This window comes from Pezoporus wallicus, unplaced genomic scaffold, assembly GCF_028554395.1.
Source record: "Pezoporus wallicus isolate ANWC-B61680 ecotype Strahan unplaced genomic scaffold, APGP_CSIRO_Pwel_v1 contig_6814, whole genome shotgun sequence".
Classification (NCBI taxonomy): domain Eukaryota; kingdom Metazoa; phylum Chordata; class Aves; order Psittaciformes; family Psittacidae; genus Pezoporus; species Pezoporus wallicus.
This window is the reverse complement of record NW_026639755.1, coordinates 293696-315607: the sequence shown is the minus strand read 5'-3', so window position 1 is coordinate 315607 and position 21912 is coordinate 293696. Positions and strand designations below refer to the sequence as shown.

General features: G+C 38.8%; 1 protein-coding gene across 2 annotated transcripts in view; it reads right to left on the bottom strand.

The window, feature by feature from the left end:
• Nucleotides 1-21912, bottom strand: part of MAN1A2 (mannosidase alpha class 1A member 2) — a 139385-nt gene that overhangs the window by 78624 nt on the left and 38849 nt on the right. The window contains exons 1-2 of one of the 2 annotated variants that reach the window (XM_057416010.1): nucleotides 13929-14048; nucleotides 12331-12427 (exon numbers count right to left, since the gene is read on the bottom strand). In XM_057416010.1, coding sequence (XP_057271993.1) covers nucleotides 12331-12427 — 97 coding nt within the window. In that variant the 5' untranslated portion in view covers nucleotides 13929-14048. Of the gene's footprint in view, nucleotides 1-12330; nucleotides 12428-13928; nucleotides 14049-21912 lie in introns of those variants that run through there. The other variant, XM_057416009.1, reaches the window with a different exon arrangement.

Here is a 21912-nt window from a genome sequence, read left to right as displayed (position 1 = left end):
GATTAAGTGCAAATAGCAGGGACATTGAAAGAAAAATTGTTTTCCTATCTAAAATTCTTTCAGTATGCTAACATACTAGATGAAGAACTGGTTTATTTATACCATCTTAAAGTCTCACAAGAGACTATCAAAGTACAGGGAGACAATTCATTGTGATGTGTTCCATGACTAAAGGAATATGAAGAAAATAAATAGCCCATTTCCATTGTACCGTAAGTATAGAGATTTAAATAGTCTGATACTTATTATATGGAAGCAGAAGAGGCTATGAGCACTGAGGTGCCATAGAAAATAGGTGAACTAGTACAGATCAATTATGACCAGAGAAGACCATGAAAATCTGAGACACAGACACATTATGCAAATAAGGAACTAGACGACAAATTAAAATTCTATACCAGCAAACTGAGGTCATGCATTCTGAGGAATCATCAAATAGGTGTTTCACAGAAATTTCCATATTTGACACACTGAATTACATAATGGTTTGGGTTGGAAAGGACCTTAAGATCATCCAGTTCCAATCCTCTGCCATGGACAGGGATGCTTCATGCTAGACCATGTCACCCAAGGCTCTGTCTAACCTGACCTTGAACACTGCCGGGGATGGGGCAGCCACAGCTTCTCTGGGCAACCCATTCCAGTGCCTCACCACCCTCACAGTAAAGAACTTCTTCCTCATATCTAACCTCAACTTCCCCTGTTTTAGTTTAAACCCATTTCCCCTTGTCCTATTGCTGCAGTCTCTGATGAAGAGCTCCCCCCCCTTCAGCATCCTTACAAGCCCCCTTGAGATACTGGAAGCTGCTCTGAGGTCTCTGAGCAGCTTCTCTTCTCCAGGCTGAACAGCCCCAACTTTCTCAGCATGTCTTCATGCATATCCCATATCTCTTCCTTTCTTCAACAGGTATATACCACAGACAAGTTCATTACTTCTTCCAAAAAAGCATTTCCATGGAGGCTTTCTTTAGCCTGAATTGAAGGCTGAGCACGTGTGCTGGGTCTGGTTGGGATATAGTTATTTTTCTTCACAGCAGAACATATGGTGTCGTGTTTTGGATTCATGACTAAACCAGTGTTGATAACACACCAGAGTTTTGGCAGAGCAGGGGACAGTCTGGCACGCAGCCATTCGTCAAGGACCATTTGGGTTTTCATACTGCTTGTGGTAGGTGGCGAGTGAGTGCCTTTGCATTACTTTCCCCCTCTCACCCCTTTCCTTCACTTAGCAAAGTACCTTTTCCTCAGTGTGTAGGCTTTCTTGCTTTTGCTTTTCCTATTCTCTCCCCTCTCTCACTGGGGAGAAAATTCTCCTTCTTTCCCTTTCACCATCTGTCTGTACTTCAAAACTCTTGTGTTACAAGTGTGTTAGTGTCTTACAACACAATTGGCATCTACCCAAAGATGAGTTAGAGGAATAACAAACCCAAAGGAAATTCAGCCTGTTCAAATGGATCTCTAATTACCAAAATGCACACTAGGTCACAGCAGGGATACTACAAAGTCAAGGCAACCAGCCTGAAGTGGAAAGTTACCATGAGGCCACTCTGCCTCCAAGGGAAGTCATATACAATAGGTCTAATAGGTGCACGTAGCCATTCTTACCCTTCTCCCTTATGCAGTGACCAAAAAGGAAATATTCTATTACTAAGCAGAAAAGACAGATTAAAGATCCTGAAGTGGTATGGTCATCAGTTTGTTTACAATCAAGGTAGGGTTTGACTATTTCCTCAACCAGTGACAAAAATCACAGAGGAATCTAAGAGACCGTTATTCTAGTTTATAAGGACAGCCTATGGATACCCCAGCAGCTATGTTTTGAAGAAACCTAAGGGAATTGCCGAGACTGCTTGAGTAAAAACAAGAAGTTGGGTGTAGTAAAAGCATTTGGACTGATACAGAGGCAACTGCCTCTATATCATACAAATAGTAAGAAGCCTGTTGCAATCCTTGCTATGGAAATAAGTTATTTTACACTCTAGAAAGCCAGCTTCTCTTCATAAGAAAGCTGGACTCCATAGTTAGTTATGCATAGAGACTAGAGATCTGCATGTAAGGAAATCACTTTCACTCTTAAAACAGCACAGCCAATGGGATGATCATACTGATGGACAGAACCATAAGATACAAACAGACCTTGTGTACAAGAAATAGTATTATCTCAGCCACTCTCTCTTTTTCAGGACCCTGGACTGACATCATTTACACAAAGCAGAACCTATTCCTACTGGTTCAAAACACCTTTGATTACTGGGCTCATTAACTGGAGGTGGAAAGAAGATTCCTCTGCAAAAGGAATCTAAGAGGAACAAAGTGCCAAGTGATAATTAGACTTAATTCCTAAGCTGAATTTCTGCTCTGTTCTGAACCAGACAGTGATCCAGCACTACTGCCAGAGCAACCCAACAATGGATGAGCCCAAGCATAGAGCAGCTCCTCCCCTGTTTCACCACCATGATTCGAGAAACTGAATAGGAGATGTAAAGCCTCATGAAAGTAGCATACCCTGGCACACTTTGAACCTAAAAAGATCAGTTATTTTTCACACAGGTGTTTTAATCCTTAGCAACAGAGTGAAAATGCTTCCTTGATAAACTCAGCCTCACATTAAGTACAGAGTTATTACACTCTTAAAGAAATAAATATTCTTGTTATTGATATTCCTGCCTGCCCAGCTTCAGAATGCCTGAAAAATGCAGACTGGGCAAGACTGTACTGATGTAGGAAAAATATTGCAATTGCTACTCAAAAAGATTCACAGAATTCAAGTTTTCAGACTGTAGCAACAGGATTTCTTAATGTGATAGACAATTACAGATGTGGTAGGAAAATATGCAACATGAAAATTAAATGCAAACAATTATCAACCCAGTTTTCTGCATATTCAATGAAGCTCTGGCAATAAAACTGCCAGTACTGCAGCATACCACTTGTAAAGTGTCTTAATGACTCAAAGAACAAGGTAACATTTAAGAAAATGAATTTTTGAACAAGAGTTTAATTACACTGTGAAAACAAGTGCCTCAAAATTAGTCAATGAAACTATGCATTGCGTATAAAACCGCACTGTATTTCAGCTCGGCTATAAAATGCAATGAATAGGCCTTTAAGTACCCATGAAGAAACCAATCACCTTTAACATTTTAGACTAATTGAAAAAGCAGAACAAAAACCTAAGCATGTTGATTGCCGAGTTCTGTTAAATTACTGATAATAGACAATATGAAAAGGAGTTCTTAATCTTTTGTACCAGACAGTATTTTAGCATGTAAATGACATTAAATAATCAACTGCAATGCTTGCCTTAATTTTATAAATGAGGAAGTAATGGAAGTGAAGCACCAAAGTGTATGCCAGTCTCTGTTAAAGAAGTGGATCTGCAGGTAGATGTTATTAACAACAAACTGCTGCTTAAACAGCTACATCCTTAAGACCCAAAAAACTCTTAGTATTTATACTACAGTAAACCTTCCCCTTCTCTATTCCTCACTTGACTGCTTCACTTTGCTCTCCAACTAAATCTTACACAGAAGGGCTTAACATACTAATTCCAGACAGTTTCGATTTTATACATTTCCACTCAGTTGTCTTCTCCGTATTTTTCTTATTTTGGTTTTAAGCACAACCACAAAACTGAATTATAGTAGATAGGAGGACTGTGTGCAAGCCATAATTGCGATTAATGCTGAAACTACGATCCGAGTTAGTGGTTAACACCTAATATTAACTGAAAGGCTACAATGTCATGAGAGAAAGATTAGAATAACCTTCAGAGTAGGAAAGGAATGAGGGAGAGGAGATGGCATTAAATTGAGTACAAAGGAGGGAACAGAAGCGTATCAGAAGGGAGGCAAGAATAACAAGTGAGAACTACATGGTGATGGCAATTGGCTACACCCATGAAGCAATCAAAACTAGCCAAATACACATATCTGGAGCCACTCCATTTTGCGAAATCAGGAAGTGGAAGACTGATGGGAAGAGTATCTGTGAATGATGGCTCAAAGGTATGTAGAACCTAAATACAGGCAGCAGTCAGCTAAACCCAGCAGCATGCAAAGCAAGGTTAATATTTGACAGTAAATATGAGAGCGAGATGTTATCTGGACTCAAGCAGAGTTATGTGGCCTGAGTGCAGAAATCTTATGTATGAAGCAAGCTGAGTACTGATTTTCCAAGACAGTAAAGATACAATTTCTTACAGATAACTGTAAGCTAAACTACTTTGTCAGCTAGGCAGTAGGAAAAGCATCACAAACCCCACACCTCTAACAGCCGTGTCACATAAGCTTTTCTATCTTTAGATAACAGCTTGGGATACTTCCACACATTTTGGTCCGAACCACATTCTAAATTTTCTTTAAGACAGCTGAAAGGGAGCCGATTCCAGTATGGAAGCCATAAAACTTCATTAGAATGGTGCAAAATTTGAGCGAAAATATTGGTGTGTTAGGCACAAGCACGGCGCTGCACTCATGTGGTTGAACTGTTTCTGAATTACAGCTGCCTCATACATCTGCTGGCTTCATCTGATAGGAAAGACTACTTGCATCTGCCTCCCACTTGCACACATGCCCATGGAGTTGTCCTTAGTATATTTAGGTTTGGAACTCAGTATGCTAATCCTTCTTTAGCTGTCATGCCTGTTTACTTAATATTTTAACACAGTCCAAAACAGACAGCACAGCCTTAGTTTCATTTCCTTATCAAAACCCCTGTTCTTAATTCCAAATGATAGGAAACAATTTTGAACTTGGAAAAAGCATTCCACAACCTAAATAATTCCCAAATCAAAACAAACACAAGTCTAAAGATTCCCAATGGGAAACAAATACTTTTTTTTTTTAAACTCAGAGCAAAGCATCCGGTTTGTAAGAGAAAAACAGGAAAGGATGCCTTTAGAGAGAATACAAATTCTCAAATTGAGCCTGAGCCTTGAACTCTGACTTAATTTCTTCATTACCATTTGACATAGATATTTACCTGACTATAAGACAGGTTACAGAAATGAGGTGTGTTTAATAATGCCACAAGATTAAACACCAGTTCAGAAATACATAAGAAAGCCACTGAGCACAACTGACCTAAATGTGTTGTACATGAGATAATAGAAACTGGATGAGAAGAATTCAGTGGGAACATTGCATTATTAAAAAGAACAGAAGGCAACAGCTGCTTATGGTGAATTTTCCTGATACGCATAGGCACACTTGTAACAGTTTGATGGATAGCAGTACCATGCAAACAATATTCTTAGCTAACACAGTTGTCTTTGTCTATGGCACCAGTACTGTAAAACAGAGGAAACAGACAGCCACGCTGCATTCTGCCTGCACACATTTGCAAGTTTTAGAGAACAACCATATTATGAATAACCATGACATCTATGTCAGTGAAATAATAGCTTGCTAGTTTACAAAAAACTATTAGCAGCAGCAGAGGACAGCTTGAAATAGGATCAACTGAAGAAAAGTCAGGAATTTTGTAAAGGGAAGTCATATCTTAGCACCAATATTACAGTCTTTTTAAGAAGTGAACTTGCATAAGGACTGAGAACACATACAGAAGGTATGTGAGAATATACCTTAACAAAGGTTCTTGAGAAAACTAACTTGCCACAGGGTAAGAGAAAAATCACATTCTCAGACAAATAATTGCTTAAAAGACAGGAAACAGGATAAGTGGAGGCAGCCAATTCTCATTGTAAGGGAAGAGCACCAGTGGCATCCTGCAGAGATGAATTGTTGGGCACATGCTTATTTGGAAACATTTATAAACCATATTTATAAATAATTCAGATGAGAACTTTGAAAAGGAATGCTACTGCAGAAAAAACAACTTAGTGTGAGATTCTAGACACCATAAGGACCCTGAAAGATGCAAAATACAATTACAAAAGAATCTGTGAACAAAACAAGAAACAGAACAAAGTTTTAGTCATCCTCTCAAAGAAAAAAAGAGAAAAAAATCAAACTTGAAAAGATACAAAGAAAGGTGATAATGTATAAAGTATGAAAACACAGATGTATGAGAAATTACTTAACAGACCAAGACTCTCCATGTAAGACAGGCAATCATGTGAGGGCATAGGCAGTTCTAACTCATGAATGGCAAGGAAGAGATGTATAATGGGTCTATTTTTTTTCCAGTACCAAAACTAGTCACCTTGGGCAGCGAGCAGACATCAAAACTAACAAGTTGACTACACAATACGGAATCAACCTATGGAACCACTCGTAATGGGATACGGCAGGTGCTCTAAAATTCAGACTCAAAACCAGACTGGACAAAATAATGGAAAAATAAACTATAGGAGTAAATAAAACTTGCTGCCTCTGACCACAAAAGCACTAACACTGCACAAATTTCTGTAAACCTGAAAAGTGCCCTGAAAAACGCTCACTTAACTGCAGGCTTTTCCTACTCTAATATTTCTTCCTTAGATACCTGCCGTGAGCAACAAGTAATGATCATGTTTCATCCTTTGTCCAACCCTAAAGAACTTTTCTCGAGGTATCAGAACATTGTTCTAACTCCAAATTTGGCCAGAAGCTCCTGAGAGTTCTTTCCTAAAATCTTATCTTCCCAAACTTTGTGTCATTGGCCAAAACAAAAAAATACACGTTCAATGTACATGTAATAGTCGACATGGTCTCAGTGCAGTCACACATCACTGATTTTGCAGAGGACACAGCTGTATAGGCCTGTCCTAAGGCTGGTTTCATCTACTTTAAAGGTGAACAGAACCTGAAGTACAGAAACGGGGCTGATTAAATTACCTCACTTCATTAGTTAGCATGAAAGGATTTTCTTTCCCCTTTCATTTGCCCCAGAAAAAAGGCAAGAATGGCTAGAACACTTCGGCACACACAGTTTAGATGAAAACTACTGTCCAGCAAGTGAGTTGGGTTGTTGGGGTGGGTTTTTTTTCCCATCAAAACAAGAAGTCAAGAACATATTTGTTTGCATTCCTTTTTTGTTGTCATTTATCCTCTTCATGGATTCAGAGACTGAACCCATGCACAGAAAGAGGATGTTGAGCAGAAGTTGTTTCTCCTGTCTCTTTATTAGGATTTTACAATGAGAAGACACAAGAAGTTTTTAGCTGTATTTTCAAGAGCCTGTCCCTCAGTCTTTAGGGTACATCATCTGGTTTCATCCCAGTGAGAGTGTTTGCCTCCATCATGTTTCCAAATTTATTGGCAGGTCATTGGCAACTAAAAAACCCCAGAAAAACAAAAGACCCACAAAGCCTGACAACCCTGACACTCAATTATGTGTGCTTCAAAAGGAAATGAAGCTAATCAGATGACAACTTCTCTGCTGTTGATGACATTGTCAGAGCAGCTTGGGCAGCCCAATAACTGTTACAATGACAGATGACAAAAGTATCTAATAAAAAATTCCCAAGGTCATTAATAATCTGTCACAGCAATTTCTTGTAGTGCTTACAAAATAATGGCCTACCTCTTTTTTTTCTAGACCACAGTCTGGATAAAGAAATGCCATTAATCTCCCAAGCTATACTGTACTTGCAAAAGGTATTGGGAAAACAGAATCTGTTGCTCGACTCAGTTCCTTCTCGCAACAGCCTCCCACCCTTGCAGCCTGACAAATGCATTTTCCCCACAGGGCTTGGGAGTAATGCTGCTCCTGCTCCCCAGCACAGTGGAGAAATACACTGTCAGATCTCCATTGCTAAGCAACACAAAGTTCTGCAGCAAGAGCTTCCCACACTGCAGCAGTGGGCAGCTGGCAGCTGGCTCATCAACTTTCTCCTGTGTCCTGGGGGTTTAAAAGCAGCACTGGTAGCAAAAGGCTGAGCCAGGCTGAGCAGCAAGACAGGCAATAGGATGCACTGAACAACATGGTAGGAACCAAGTAGTGTATTTTCAAGTTAAAAACCAACTCGGCTCACTAGCTACCCCAGCTGAATTATTGAGTTGTTCCCTTGAACACATCTTTCCTGTTAATCAACATACACCTTAAAAGTTCATCCTTCCATACGTGTAAAGCAGCAGCACATCACATTGACATAGAACGTAACAGACAAAAATCCCTCATAACAGAACGAACAACTTTATTTGGTCATACGTTCAGGAAGAGATATGGCACTGCACTGCAGCCTTAAGGCTCTACTACATAATACAAATGCAACCACAATGTGACTTCATTGACAGTTCTCTCTTCTTAGAAGACATGATCCCAAGACAGAGCTGGAAGACATCTCAGCTTAAACTGACCATTTGCATGCTACGCGAGATGAGAGAACAGGAGAGGCATGACAGCACTAGAGATGTATGAGAAAGTGACAAAATACAAAAGAATAATTTCATTAAATCTTTGGTGCATGAGAACAGGCATGTCTTATGTATGCAAGTATCTACATCATTCAACTGAAGATCTCTTCACACCCTTCAAAACGTATCTAGACATGTATCTGTTTATGTATGTATACATTATCAGATCATCTTATGCAACTCATCTCTAGACAGAATACATCCAAATGTGAGGTTTAGAAATGCACTGCTAGTAATATGGGAAGTCTACAGTTTAAGCAAAAGTGTATATCACCACTTTGTCATGCACTTATTACCTGACAAACTGCACATCTTGACTTTATTCTCAGACAGTTAACATTAAAAGAAAAAAAAACACCCAACCAACCAAAACAAAAACACAGCACAAATTCCAGAACTCTCATTTCAGAAAGCATCAGGTAAGATGACAGCCCAAAAAATTACTAGTTTTGTTGAGGACAATGTTCTGAGTTGCCCAAGGATTGTGGTCTCTCTTTTTTGTTCCTTAAAGTCATTCAGTTTCTCAAATTAACACTGTTTAAGAGAAATAAAACATTGAAGACTGATACCAACCCACTAGTACAAGCTGTGCTATTTAACTTACAAGAAACCATCCTCAAAGCTTGTGCTACAGTACTTACTTCGTAAGATATTGAAGTATAAGATGTTCACCTAAGGGTCACCAAACAAGTGCAGGGACAAATCATCTTTCTGTTTCAGATGGCTACTCTGATCCTCCAAAGCAAATCTATTCAGATTTCATTACAGAAAGAGAATCCAACAATAGTATTGACTACCCTGATTCTTGCTAAACCCAGAAAATCTTCTGGAGTAAGCACAGTGTTTGCCATGCTTGCTCATTATCTTACATGCATCAGATTCTATCAGCCTTTTCTCTTCACCCTTCCTTTTCTAATGAGAACTTGACCCAGATGCTCTACAACCCCACCTCTGCAATAATACCCCGAGGCTGTCATCAAATTATTCTAGCAATTTAAGCAGCCCAACAAAGAAGTTAACCTGGTTTTTGGTTGGTTGGGTTTTCTGTATGGGGTTTTGTTGGGGTTGGATTTTTAGCTTAGCTGCTACAGCCAACAGCAGACCTGCAAATAAAATTTTAACTTGAAAGAAAAATTAGAGCTCTCTGTTACACTTCCTACTTGCCTTTTGTATTCTATGTATAGGGAAGGAAGAAATAACTAATCTTGGGATTACCAACACTTTCAAAAAGAGGCAACTTTCACAAAAAATAGGAGCAAATTCCCTGTTTCACCAACACAGAACCTACAAAGGTTTGTTTTATAGGTCATCTAAATAAATGTAACTATCTTTAAAAGCCCACCAATTTCCAGTCATACTTTCTCAAAGCAGCACCATGCTATTTACGCTGTGATCCAGCAGTTGAAGGGTACATTATGATTTAACTACTGACTGCAGTTTGCTAGGCAACATGCTTAGCAGGCTTGACTTCACAAATTACAGTCACCTGGTCCGACATCTCAAAAAGACTGGTGAGAGTTTCTAGTTGTAGCTTAACTAAAGCAAACCCAGCAGGTTTTATTAGCTACATGAAACTAGTCATTGGGGCGGCCACTGGCATGCTTCAGTGTGGCACAGAGCAGCTTGCTTTAACGTTTACCCCCCTTCCTTATTTTTTTAGGGACTTAAAACTAAGATTTCTGACAGCAAAGCAGGCCACATTCTCTCCCCTTCTTTGATTCCAGTCTGAGCCCTGCTAGATCTTGCAATGTTTGGAACACTGATGTTCCTCTTGGCATAGACATAGATATACACTGTTCTAGAGGGAAAGAAAAGTCCTACAGGGAAGATTAATGGCTTATTTGCCTTCTAAATTGAATCTTGTTTACCTCACTTGAGAGTTATCAGTAAACCCTATTTCCTAAAGATTAATGCAGAGGGTTCCAGTGTCAACAGACGATACCATCTCCATGCTGAAACTAGCAGACGTGCTGTGAATTGCAATGGAAGTATAACAGACTGCAGTAATAGCAGAAAATAGTTTGGGGCAAATCATCTTTGAGGTGAATAATAAAAACAGGTTTTGCTGAGCAGCTTCTTATTAAAAATAGCATCAGATTTAAAAAAGAATTATGTAATGCTTCTATAAAGGCAAATACCACTAGGAGTGGTGTCATTATGGGCAACAGAAATTGTATTGTTATTGATAGTACTTTACCAACCTAAACATTCCTCATTACAAAGACCAATTTTCACCCCCACCTCCTTCTCACCAACCACCCACCAAAATCAACAATAGCTGATTCTATTTCTAGACCTGGTATATATTGAAGACTATATATTTCAGGAAAGCTTTACATATGAAATAGCCCTGAACAGAGCAATCATGACATGACTGGCTAAAAATGAAATGGTACAAAATAGCATCTGGATTTTAAGAGGACAAACACCTGGGGAATTTGCAGCTAGAGTCAGCTAGGATAAGAGAATCACAGAAGTTAAATGTGGAGGAAGACTGCAATTTCTTTCAGGCAGCAATGCCAAAATTCCAAGAAAAAACATTCCAAAGAGGGGATAAAAAAAAAAAATAAATTAGAAATCCTCCAGACTCATTAGGAGACACATGAGAAGCAATCAGAGAAGGAATGGAAAGAAAAGGCTAGAGTTATATTGTAATTCAAAATTGCTTCAAAATATTGTGCTAGTCACAATAAAAACAAACATTGGAAAAATGTTTTCCTGCCATATAAAGAGAAAACCCTAACTTCATAGAGAGTCCAGGTTACAAGTTAAGGCTGATCTAAAATTATACTTGGCACATAAAGCAACAGTTACATGTAAATTCAACAGCAAAGGCTACATGATCATAGAGGCGAACACTGTCAGACCTATAATATAAAAGAAAGCCATAAATTAAAGATAGCATACAATTAAGTCACAAGGATCTTCAGAAGAGATTTTTCTAATAGAAATGAAAGCAGTGCCAATGTGAAAGGCAGCAAAGAGAAAATACTTAAGAATTACTACATAATACTTGCTGGGAATCTAAAATCTCCTTCTGACCATCATGGCAGAAGCCTGTAACTCCAGTACCCCTTCAGCCTCACACTCTCTCCTTATGCTACACTCAGTGCTGACTACATCTTCAACTCTCAATTTCACTCTTCAAACTCCTTGTCCAGTACAGATGCTTTATTTTCTCCTGAGCACGCTAACTTAATCATCTTCCCCCAGACCCAGTCATTGTCTTTATAAAGAAATATAAAGAAGTTTAACAATATCAGCTTTCACATCATACTGAAGTGTAAGAAACCAGGTTCCAGTACCTGACGAAATGCAGTCAATACCAGGATCTAAGGGCTTTGCTTGCAGTAAAGGTGAACAGTCCTTACCACAGGTAGGGTTAGTAGAGCAGCTAAGATTATTCTCCTATGGATTTAAATAGGCTTCTGCACACCAGAGAGCTGGAGGGAAGGGAGTTATTTGAGGGCAGGTTTTCAAAACTTGCCCTTATCATCAAAATTCTATATTTTGAATGCTTTCCCCCCCCCCCACCTTCATTCCAGTCTACAGGTTCAGGAACAAGTCACACATCAAGTAACAATGTCACCACCACTTTATCAAGATCTTGTTTTAAAAGCTGCTTTAAATTTCACGTAGGTCCTAGCAGTGCTTTGGCATCTTGCAGAAGCATTTTGTCTTGAACCACATTCTCATGGAATTAAACACAAAGACCTAGGTAAGATGAGGTTGTTAAAAAAAAATCATTTATATTCATAAACGGACAGACACAGTTTAGCTTTGGCAACAATATGAACATATTAAACCCCAAAAGAGAGTTTAGTGAAGTAATTCACTGAAGTATCCCTGAAATAAGCAATACACTTCTACCATGCACACTTCAAAAGATTTATATTAAAAATCGAATTTGTTAGGAAGTCTGGGTTGACTTCCAAAGAGGGTGGCGTGGACAGAAATGTTAAAACCAAAAAGCAAACTACCAAACAAAAGAAAATCCCCAAACTCCCCACCAAACCAGAAAACAGCCTACCAAATATGTTGGTGGAATGTCCTTTCCGGGCAATTGGTTTGAGCTCATTATGTCCCCATCCATACTGCCTATAATTGTCCCAGGCATGCTTCATCATCTAAGAGATGGGGGGGAAAAAAAAAGGATTTGATTACATTATAAAATTACTTTGTACAAATACAGTATTTTACTCCTTGAGACTTTATCTTTCACAGTTATCCCAGCACACTGATAATTACTTTGCTGCTATTTCCATCTGTTACAGAAATCAGATTATACAGCATGAATAAATTTGGAAACAACGTCTATTTGACTCAAGCTACAGAACCTAATTAGGTTCTGTATTAGGTACTTTTCTTGTTCTTTCTTTCTTTTCCTTAAATATACACACAAACATTTAAGAATTCAGGCATCAGGAACTGGTGGAAAGTACTGGCAGAAAGTACTGGCTAACATCTAAGACACTAACCAAAAGGAAAAAATAGCTACCAATATCTGAAGCATATGAGGGAGTTATTTACACTGGTGCATCCAAGTATAACCACATAATTTTGCAAAAGGCATAATACATTTTTTTTATTAGCAACACTTACTTGACAAAGATACACTGTCTTACAGCCTCTACCAAAAGAAATGCAAGAAGCTTTGTTCTTTAGGAAGCATAATGAACAAAGCAGTATAAAGCTGTCAATATTTACTCCACAAAACATTCTCAACTCTTTGTAACAGATGTTGCCATCACCTAGCAAGCAAGTTAAATCTAAGAAATAAAAGGTCTTCGTGACCCACGAGCACTAGTTGTGCACATAGGCTGCTAAGAAGTGCTTTTATGGATTTGCTAAAGCTTTTCAAAGTTCTTGCTTGCTGGTTACAGCAGAATTTCAGTGGCTACCAAATTGCAAAGCAAATACAATTAAAATAAAAATAAAATTATCGATTACCTAAACAGATCAAAGCAAGTAACAGAAAGACTCCAAAAGACACTGCCCCAGACACAAGAACAGTTGGTCATAAACCAGTTCTAAAACAGCAGCCATGTGGCTGTATCCACAATGTTCAACATACTTTTTACATTACTGCTTCAAAATGGTATTAAAACATTGTTAATATCAACAAAAAACCCAAGAATATGTATAGGACTTAAATCACAATTTCCACAAGCTTAAGAAATAATCTCTTAAGATGAGAAACTATGCTAATATAACTAACAGACCAACACTAACCCTTTTAAGAAGCTGATTATATCAGGGCAAGTAAAGTTTTCTCCAATTTACAAGACTGTAGCTTCCTTATTTTAACCACAGGGTCACCGTGCTCATAGAAAACAGGAGGGAATAAGGAAGTGCTGGCTAAAAAGTCCAGTGCAGCCAGCTGCCTTAGCCGCACTCCCTCACATAGACACAGTTCTCTTACTGAGTTCAGGATATAGTGGAAGTCAGCATCAAACTGCACCTAAACTGCATGCTGAGACATGCCCTGTCTCCCTGCAGCTATCAAGAGATCCCTGCCCAACCTACACAGCTGTAATTCCTTTGACCATAAACCCCCTCTAAATTTCCCATGGCTCAGTTAACTCATGCCCAGACAATAAATGTGAACCACAGCAAAGGTATACGCACAGGCCTAGCAGCTGGGGAGCACTCCTGTGTTAAACCGACATCAACCTAGGCACAGATGTCCCTCTCAAGATGCCAGAGGTCCCACTCCTACTGCTTGTCAAAGTCAGCTCACGTGTTGCTTTCTGTATTTGCACTAAAAGATTCTGACACCTGATTAGGCAATAAAACGGTATTGTTTCTTTTAGTGTCATCAACCTGCAATGTAAGAAAAAGAGGATGCAAATATTATACTAAAAAAAGGAAAGAAAAGCCATTTCATTAGCATTCACAAATTCCTTACTGTTTACAAAGCATGTATCAAAGTGACCAGTTAATAGCTATTAGAACTTCGAGATGACTCGGGTAAAATGATCCTCTCTTGACAGGTAACAAAACTAGAGAGTGACAAATGCAATAAAAGCCTGATCACAGGCAGAAGTTCCTCCAAGATCTCTTGCTAACCTTATCCAGAATCAACCTACACATTTTTATATCGTATTGTTTATCAATTTAAGATCATAGAATCAAGAATCACAGCCTCATTCGGCAGGAAAGGACCTCAGGATGTCTTCCATTTAACCTCCTACGCAAAGCAGGATCAGCTATGGGATCAGACTGCGCTACTCAAGGTTTTACCCAGTCAGAATGGGACACTCAAGACCTCCATGAAGTGTTCTGCTCTAACTCACAGTTTGCCAGTCCACTTTTAAGTCTTAAAAACTCCACTTGGGAAAACACAGACCTACAGTTTTAGAAGGTATTAGATGGTGAAACTAAAGAATTACTGACTTCTGTGCTCTATATGAGTTTGGTAACAGCTCTACACAACAAGGTGCCCATGACATGGCAGATCTAACCAACTTGCTTCCACAAAAGGGAAACCGGGCTTCTGAGACCTCTGGATGTGTCAGATATTTCATGAAGAATAACCAAATGACCACTGACATTTTATCTCTTTAAAAATCTCAAAGTGTTGGCAAACTCCAGTATAAACCAAAACTAGTTAAGTCCAAAATAAGAACAACAACTTGTTTCCTCATGGGAGAATGTTAACTGTGGAATATTTTACTGTCCCAGTTTGCTTCTGGGAGGAAGGTACAGATTTTATTACAGACTATTTAGCTCTGAGAAAACCCAAGAAAAGTATGGAAATGACAAAGGGCTAAAACAGACTAAATCACAGTCTGTTTCTATATCATTATGAGAAAATTTATCCTAAGGTTAAATTCCATTAAGATAGAAACTGTAAAGGAGTCAATTTCATCAGATTCATGAATGCAGAAGTAACTTAAGAACACACTGCTGAGACCAGAAACTGCTGAACATAAGAGACTGACCCAGGTGACTGCATCTTCTAAGATAGGAAATCGCTTTTTGAGATTAAGCTACTTTGATAAACACAGACAAATGTTCTGTCCTGTCCCATCTGTCTCCCCCAAGCGGTGTACAAAGAACATGGTGTTATAACTCTTCAAGAATATTTTGACTTCACTATACTAACTTGTCAACTGATTTTTTTCCAGATGAACACTGGATATTACTCTGGGACAGAGCTCATCAGCACCAAGTAAGCAGACTTTAGGGCATCATGTTAGCAAATGATTGCACGCTACATGCAAGTGAGAAACCCCACAGCTCTTGTGTTTGTAAGGATGACCTGCCAAGAGATCTTATAACAACATGGAGATTTCTGTTACTGCTGGAGCTGGTAGCACGATACACTATAGGTACAGCATCTATACTACTGGGAGCAGCTGTGCACACAGAAGCTTTTGAGAGATAAAATATGATAAATGCACCTGCCAGTTAACAATTGAACAGAGGATGCCACTTTAGGTCAGGAAGTACAAGCAACGTGAACTACTGATCTGAAAAAACAGGATTCTCTCTGTGAATGTGCCAGGTAGCGTTTGCATAGTGAAGGGTGGAAATGCTGAAGAAGAGCTGCAGGTATAGGTAGGCTTTTCCTCAAAAAAAAAAAAGACAACTGGTCTTTAAGAGGAGACAGACAGGCCTTCGAAACTGACTGGAACATCAGCATTAATGATAATAGAAAGAAAGCAAAAATACTTGCAAAAAACCACCCCCAACCCTTAAAGAACCCATGCAGAGGCATCTTAAACTCAGCAGATTGGGAATAACAAGCTGGCTCAAGCATGGATCAATAATTATGAAAAAGGCAAAGCAGAGATTTCTGTAACTGAAATTTCCATACCTAACAGCAGTCTGTCAAAGTGAGTGCTTGGAGCTTGATGGCATATCACATAAAGATCTTCCAATCTGTCCACCAGAGAACAAATAATTTTAGTGATGAACTTTTTATCGACGCTTTTCATGCCAGATTTTGCTTTTGAAAGCAAAATACAGGATAGGTCCAGTGAATAACAGCCTTGAAAATGTTTATTGGGATGCACCACATACAACAGCCAGCAAGATGTTGTTGCATGTGCAACTTGATAGTTCAACAAAAAGATGAATTTGGACTCTGCTGAAAGCAAGCCAAAATGGCAAGAAGCAGGGCATGCCAAATGAAACCACTTTTGTAGGTACACAATTATCTAGGTGCTTTTACTAACTTCAGAACACGTTCATAGGATCTGATGATCTGTAGTCACTAGGAAATCAGTTTTTTTATAGAGACAGAGCAGTAATGATGCCTTTGACAAAATCATAATCGCAACAGTAAAAGGAGGTTACAGCAATTGGAAAGAGACTTTAGTAAGGGAGTTCTATCACTACAACAGCATGTTAGTAATTCAAACCAAAGACTGGTTCAAAAGCCCCTTTCCACTCCTCAAAAAAGGGCAGACACATAGCAAACAGAAAATAAGAGTCCTGAAAAATAAGCAAAGGAAACAATTTACTGGCAAATTGCAATATATACTGGTTGTGCCTAGAAACGAGAAGCTTACCCTCTTCCTGCCCTTCCATCAGGAATGTGCATAAGAGACAGCAAATAGAGTTTGCTTCCAAAGGAATGTCTTCTGGTCAAGGGTAGGATTTCAAGAGATTTATATTAGCCACCTTCAAATTCCGTTTTAAAATTAACCCAGGACTTGCTAGACAATATCACTGCTCAACTGGCAGATTAAAAATTAATAACTACTTTCCTACTGTTTGCAGAGAATATTTTTTGGACATTAAAGAATGACCTTTTCCTTGTATAGGTACTCACATTTATGAAGAAACCTAGAAAAATCATACAGGTTATATTATTCTTTTGGGAGCCACAAATCTCTACCTAAAGAGAAATTATTTCAGGCATCAGTCTATAACTCCTTCATGCATTTCTGAACACTGCAATGAAAAAGTCTATTTGGAACATGTTCCTAACAGGCACAGAAAGCTGAGGGTTTTTTTTTACTGATGAACCTGGTAACAAATCAATTGCTAAAATAAAATTGGTTACCAAATGTGTACAAAATGGGAAGCTTGTCCTTTTTTGTTGGCAGGAAATACTTGAAGTCTAAGATGCCTGATGGAACTCTCAGGCCGGTGGGAACTGGAACAGGAGATGTAAAGAGCTAAAACTTGGAGATCTTACAGCAGTGAACCAACTGCTCAAGTTTGTACAAGAAAGCCAAGTGCTTTTTCCAACTTTGCATGTTCTCACTGTTTCAAGAGATACAGGTACTCATGGTTTTGACTGATCCTGTGGTGCTCAGAAAGCTCCCAGATCATCTTTGTAAACAACCAGAACTGCATATCAGCCAGCAGAAAGCAGCTCCTTTCTTCCAGTCCTGCCTTCTTCCAAGTCCTGCCTTCTTCCAGTCCCTGCCTTCTTAGGCATCAATCTAAACATCATCATCAGCTTATCCGGGTACCTCTGCCAGTTTTACTGTGTCCTTTCTGAAGCTGAGAGACTAGAACTACATGAAAGCATGCAAGATGCAGAAGAACCTTAGTTTCACACGCTACAGCAAGAACCTTGCCTGTTTTCTTCTCTTTTCCTAAAATACTGAATATTTGAATTTTTGTCTGCTATTAAGCATTACAGTGACATTTCCAAAGAGCTATTATAAACACAAGCTCTCATTCTCAAGTGGTAATAAGTCACCTCACAGCTTTTCACATTAAGCATAACATTGGAATTTCCTCCCTCTCCAGCCCAAATATGTATCATTTTACATTCAGCTGAGAAATAAAAGGGGAGATAATAATTCAGTCCCATGAGATTTTTCTGCAGTTCTCCTGTTTTTTTTCTCCAAATCTACATGTTGGCAGCAAAAGTTGACCATACCACTATTTATCCACTTACAAATCAATTTGTCTGATATAGAGCATGGATCCCCAACACACATCCTCTGTGGTCTCCAGCACCATTTAACTGTACTCTGCAGTTCCTGCCTTCTAGGCAATTTCTCCAGGCAGGGATGCAATCCTCCACCTCATGGCTGCTTAGTTCAGCTGTTGTTAGCGATGAACCTTGCCAAGTATGCTTTTAAAAGTTATATATATAACCATATCTCCCCTTGTCTACATGCTTGATGACTCTTTCGGGGCTCTTCTAAAGCTTTGTGCATCATGACATCATTAAAAACATCTTACGTATCTCTGTGCTCAACAACCCTATTCCCTGTTCTAGTTTCTGTTAATCTGCAGCTCATTCATCAGGCATAGGGATCTGTAGTTCTTTGATCTCCCCTTGAACCCCTTTAAAAAAACTGATGTCTTGTTAGTCACCTTCTAGTCCTCTGGTAACAAAGCAGAAAGTAAGAATAGGTGCTACGAGTGCAAATCAAGAATTCACATCTCAGCGCAAACTAAGAGTAAACTGTTTCAAGTTTCAGGTATTACAGTATTGTCTATGTCTTAAAGGAACACACCATATGAGGTTACTCATCAGCTACAAGTAGCTCATTGTGTATCAATGACATTATTACTATCAGCAACTCTGAGATGTAACATCATCGAAAAAATATGTTAAAGGACACGCTGCCATATATTCCATGGAATTGTGGGAAAATGGAGGGTACTGCAGCAGAAATTATTTAACTATAACTAACAAGTAGATTTTTTTTATTGTATTTAAGACAATGTTCTTGCTTTCCCATCAAGATTTCCACAGCTGCAAAAAAACATTGTCACTTGTGTAATAGATCTTGTATAATTTAATATACAGTGCTCTTCCATCTAGCCATAATTCATTATTTTTGCTACTAACATTTCTGTAGCAAGGTCAAATCAGATATCACAGCACCTATTGGATTTACCCAGTTCTGAAGAGAAGTCATTTACCTGGGGTTTTGCTCATTTTTCTTTATTTTATCAGGGAAATGAAACAGAAGCACAGAATAGGTAGTGCAGGAAAGGACTTTAAAGATCATCTAAGTTCCAACTCCCTTGAAATATTTCCTTGTATTCTTGACTTTATTTTACAATTATGAATTTTAAATATTGCAAATGTGCTAGTTCATTGCTGAAAGACAGCTTCTTCTCACAATAGTCTGGAAAAAAGCTATCTTTAATAAGGAAGACCTTCCTGAATTTATAACATGCTTCCAAGAATGCACAAGTGCCAGAGAATTCAGTAATTCCTACAACTTGAGTAAACTGGCTCGTATTTTAAATATCCCCAAATACAAACCTGCATTCCTCATTAGCAGCACATTTTAAGTTAGTAACCAAAGCAATCTATCCGAATGTGCAGCTGGAATACTGCCCCATCCACAATAGGAGGTTTATTTTCATTCTTCAGTTCAAACAAAATGAATATGCTAAGCTACAAAGTTTCTCATAGACAAAAATTGAAGATTTATAAATGTAAAGTGAGTTCTTTATACAATCATGCCAACATGCTAGCTCACAACTTTCTGCAGATCTATTCCTAACTTTCCTGGACTGGCTAGAGTGGTAACTGTACAATTTTCATTCTATTGTATCCATTGAAAATTAATTTTCCAACAGGCTTGATCAAAGGGAGTCCATCCTTACGTTACAGACATTTTACTCATGGTAAAAATAAGAAAAATAAGCATTAAAGAAAGTGTAAGGAAACTTACTTAAAGCCAACTTGGCAGCTGTGAACATGGTGAATTACATTTGAGAATCCAGAACATAGAGAATTCAAAGAGTGCAAATAAAACCACCTAACAAACAATGTGTGCATATATGTATAGATATGTATACCTATGTATCTGTATGTATAGAACCAAACACTTACATATACACACACACACTTAGACACAAAATATGTGTGTGTATATTTTATACAAACACACACTTAGACACAAAATATGTGTGTGTATATTTTATACAAACACACACAACAGGGTATGTTATCTTAAATACTGAAAAATATAGGTCATACTACTTACTGAGCTTCATTTCTATTGGGATCAGTACCAGGAGCAGTGAGCTACAAAACACAGTGTAAAACTCTTAACACAATAGACATGTATTACTAAAAGTTGATGTCCTAACCAACTAGCAATCCAAGTAAGTTTGATCAAGTAAATGAAAAGAGCATAAAGTGTCAGCAATAACAAAATTGTTCTGGATTGGTCTGGGATACTGCAAAAGGTCCTCCAGTCCCAGAAGGCAGCCTACTTGGCTAGGTCAGAAACACTGCAATTACCACAACATAAATGAATAGTAACTATGAAAAGAGGAACTACACAGCACAAAAAGACCTCTACATGACTAAGTATTTCTTCTGCACAGCCCTTTTCTCAGTAAGCACACAAAACGTAACACAGGTAAAAGGACACTTACTGGTTTTAACCTGATTTCTGAAGAGAATGAGGCTTATGAAATCTTGCTGTCTGAACATATATCTTTTGCCATATACATCTGCAGTAGCATTTGAATTTGTATCTATTCTCTCATTAAACCTGACTACAGAGTTGGAGGAATCGGATACCTGGGACTTCTATGGGATCTACAGGGAGGGTAGAAAAAAATACCTATGGCCAGATAAGGTAGACAGACACAGATTCACAAGTCAGTACCCCAGAGAAGGTTGTTATAATCCAACCCTTTATTCACTGAGAAGGGCAGCATTTAACATGCAGACATATTAGCTACTCCTCCCAGTTCTGCCTTCAGCAAACTTGCTGAGGGTATATTCTGTTTATTAACAAAGATATTGAATAAGACTGGACCCAGTATCAACCCCCGGGGATACACCACTAGTTACCAGCCTCCAAATAGACTTCAAGTAATTAATCACCACCCTCTGGGCCCAGCCATTCACCAGTTTTCAACCCACCATACTGTCTGCTTATTCAACTCATACTTCATCAGCTTCTCTGTGAGGATTTTACGGGAGTTACAGAAAGTAACATAGTTACAGAAGCCTTACCAAAGTCTAGGAAGACAATATCCACTGCTCACCATTCCTTTATTAAGCCTGTCATTTAACTGTACAAGCTCATGAAAAGGGCTAACCATGATTTCACCTTTGCCAATCCATGCTGGCTACTCCCAATCACCTTCTTTTTTATGGGCCTGAGAGTTATTTCCAGGATTAGCTGCCCTATAGCCTTCCCATGGATTGAGGTAAAACTGCCCAACCTTTATTTCCCTGTATCCTCCTTCTTGAAGACAGGAAGGATATTGGCTTTCCTCCAGTCTTCAGCCACTTCTCCCCATCACTAGGATCATCCAAAGATTACAAAGGTCTCACAATGACATCAGCCAGCTCCCTCAGCACTCCTGGGTACACCCCATAATGCCCGCAGACTTCTGTACCTACAGTTTGCTTACGTATTTCTTCAGTCAATTCTCTTCCATTAGGGGTACATGTCTTTCTTGCTCCAGATTTCCCAGGGGTCACCAGGGCCTAGGATTCCTGAAGGCCAGTCTTACCAATTCAGACTGAGGCAAAAGAGAACCTCAGCTTCTTCCATGTCTGCTGTCACCAGGTCCTTTGCCTCATTCAGTGGCAGGCCCACATGTTCTTTAATCTTCCTTTTGTCACCTGTGTACTTATAAAAGCCCTTTACCTTGCCTTTGACATCCCTTGCCAGGTTCACTTGTAATTAGACTTTGGCTTTCCTTAACC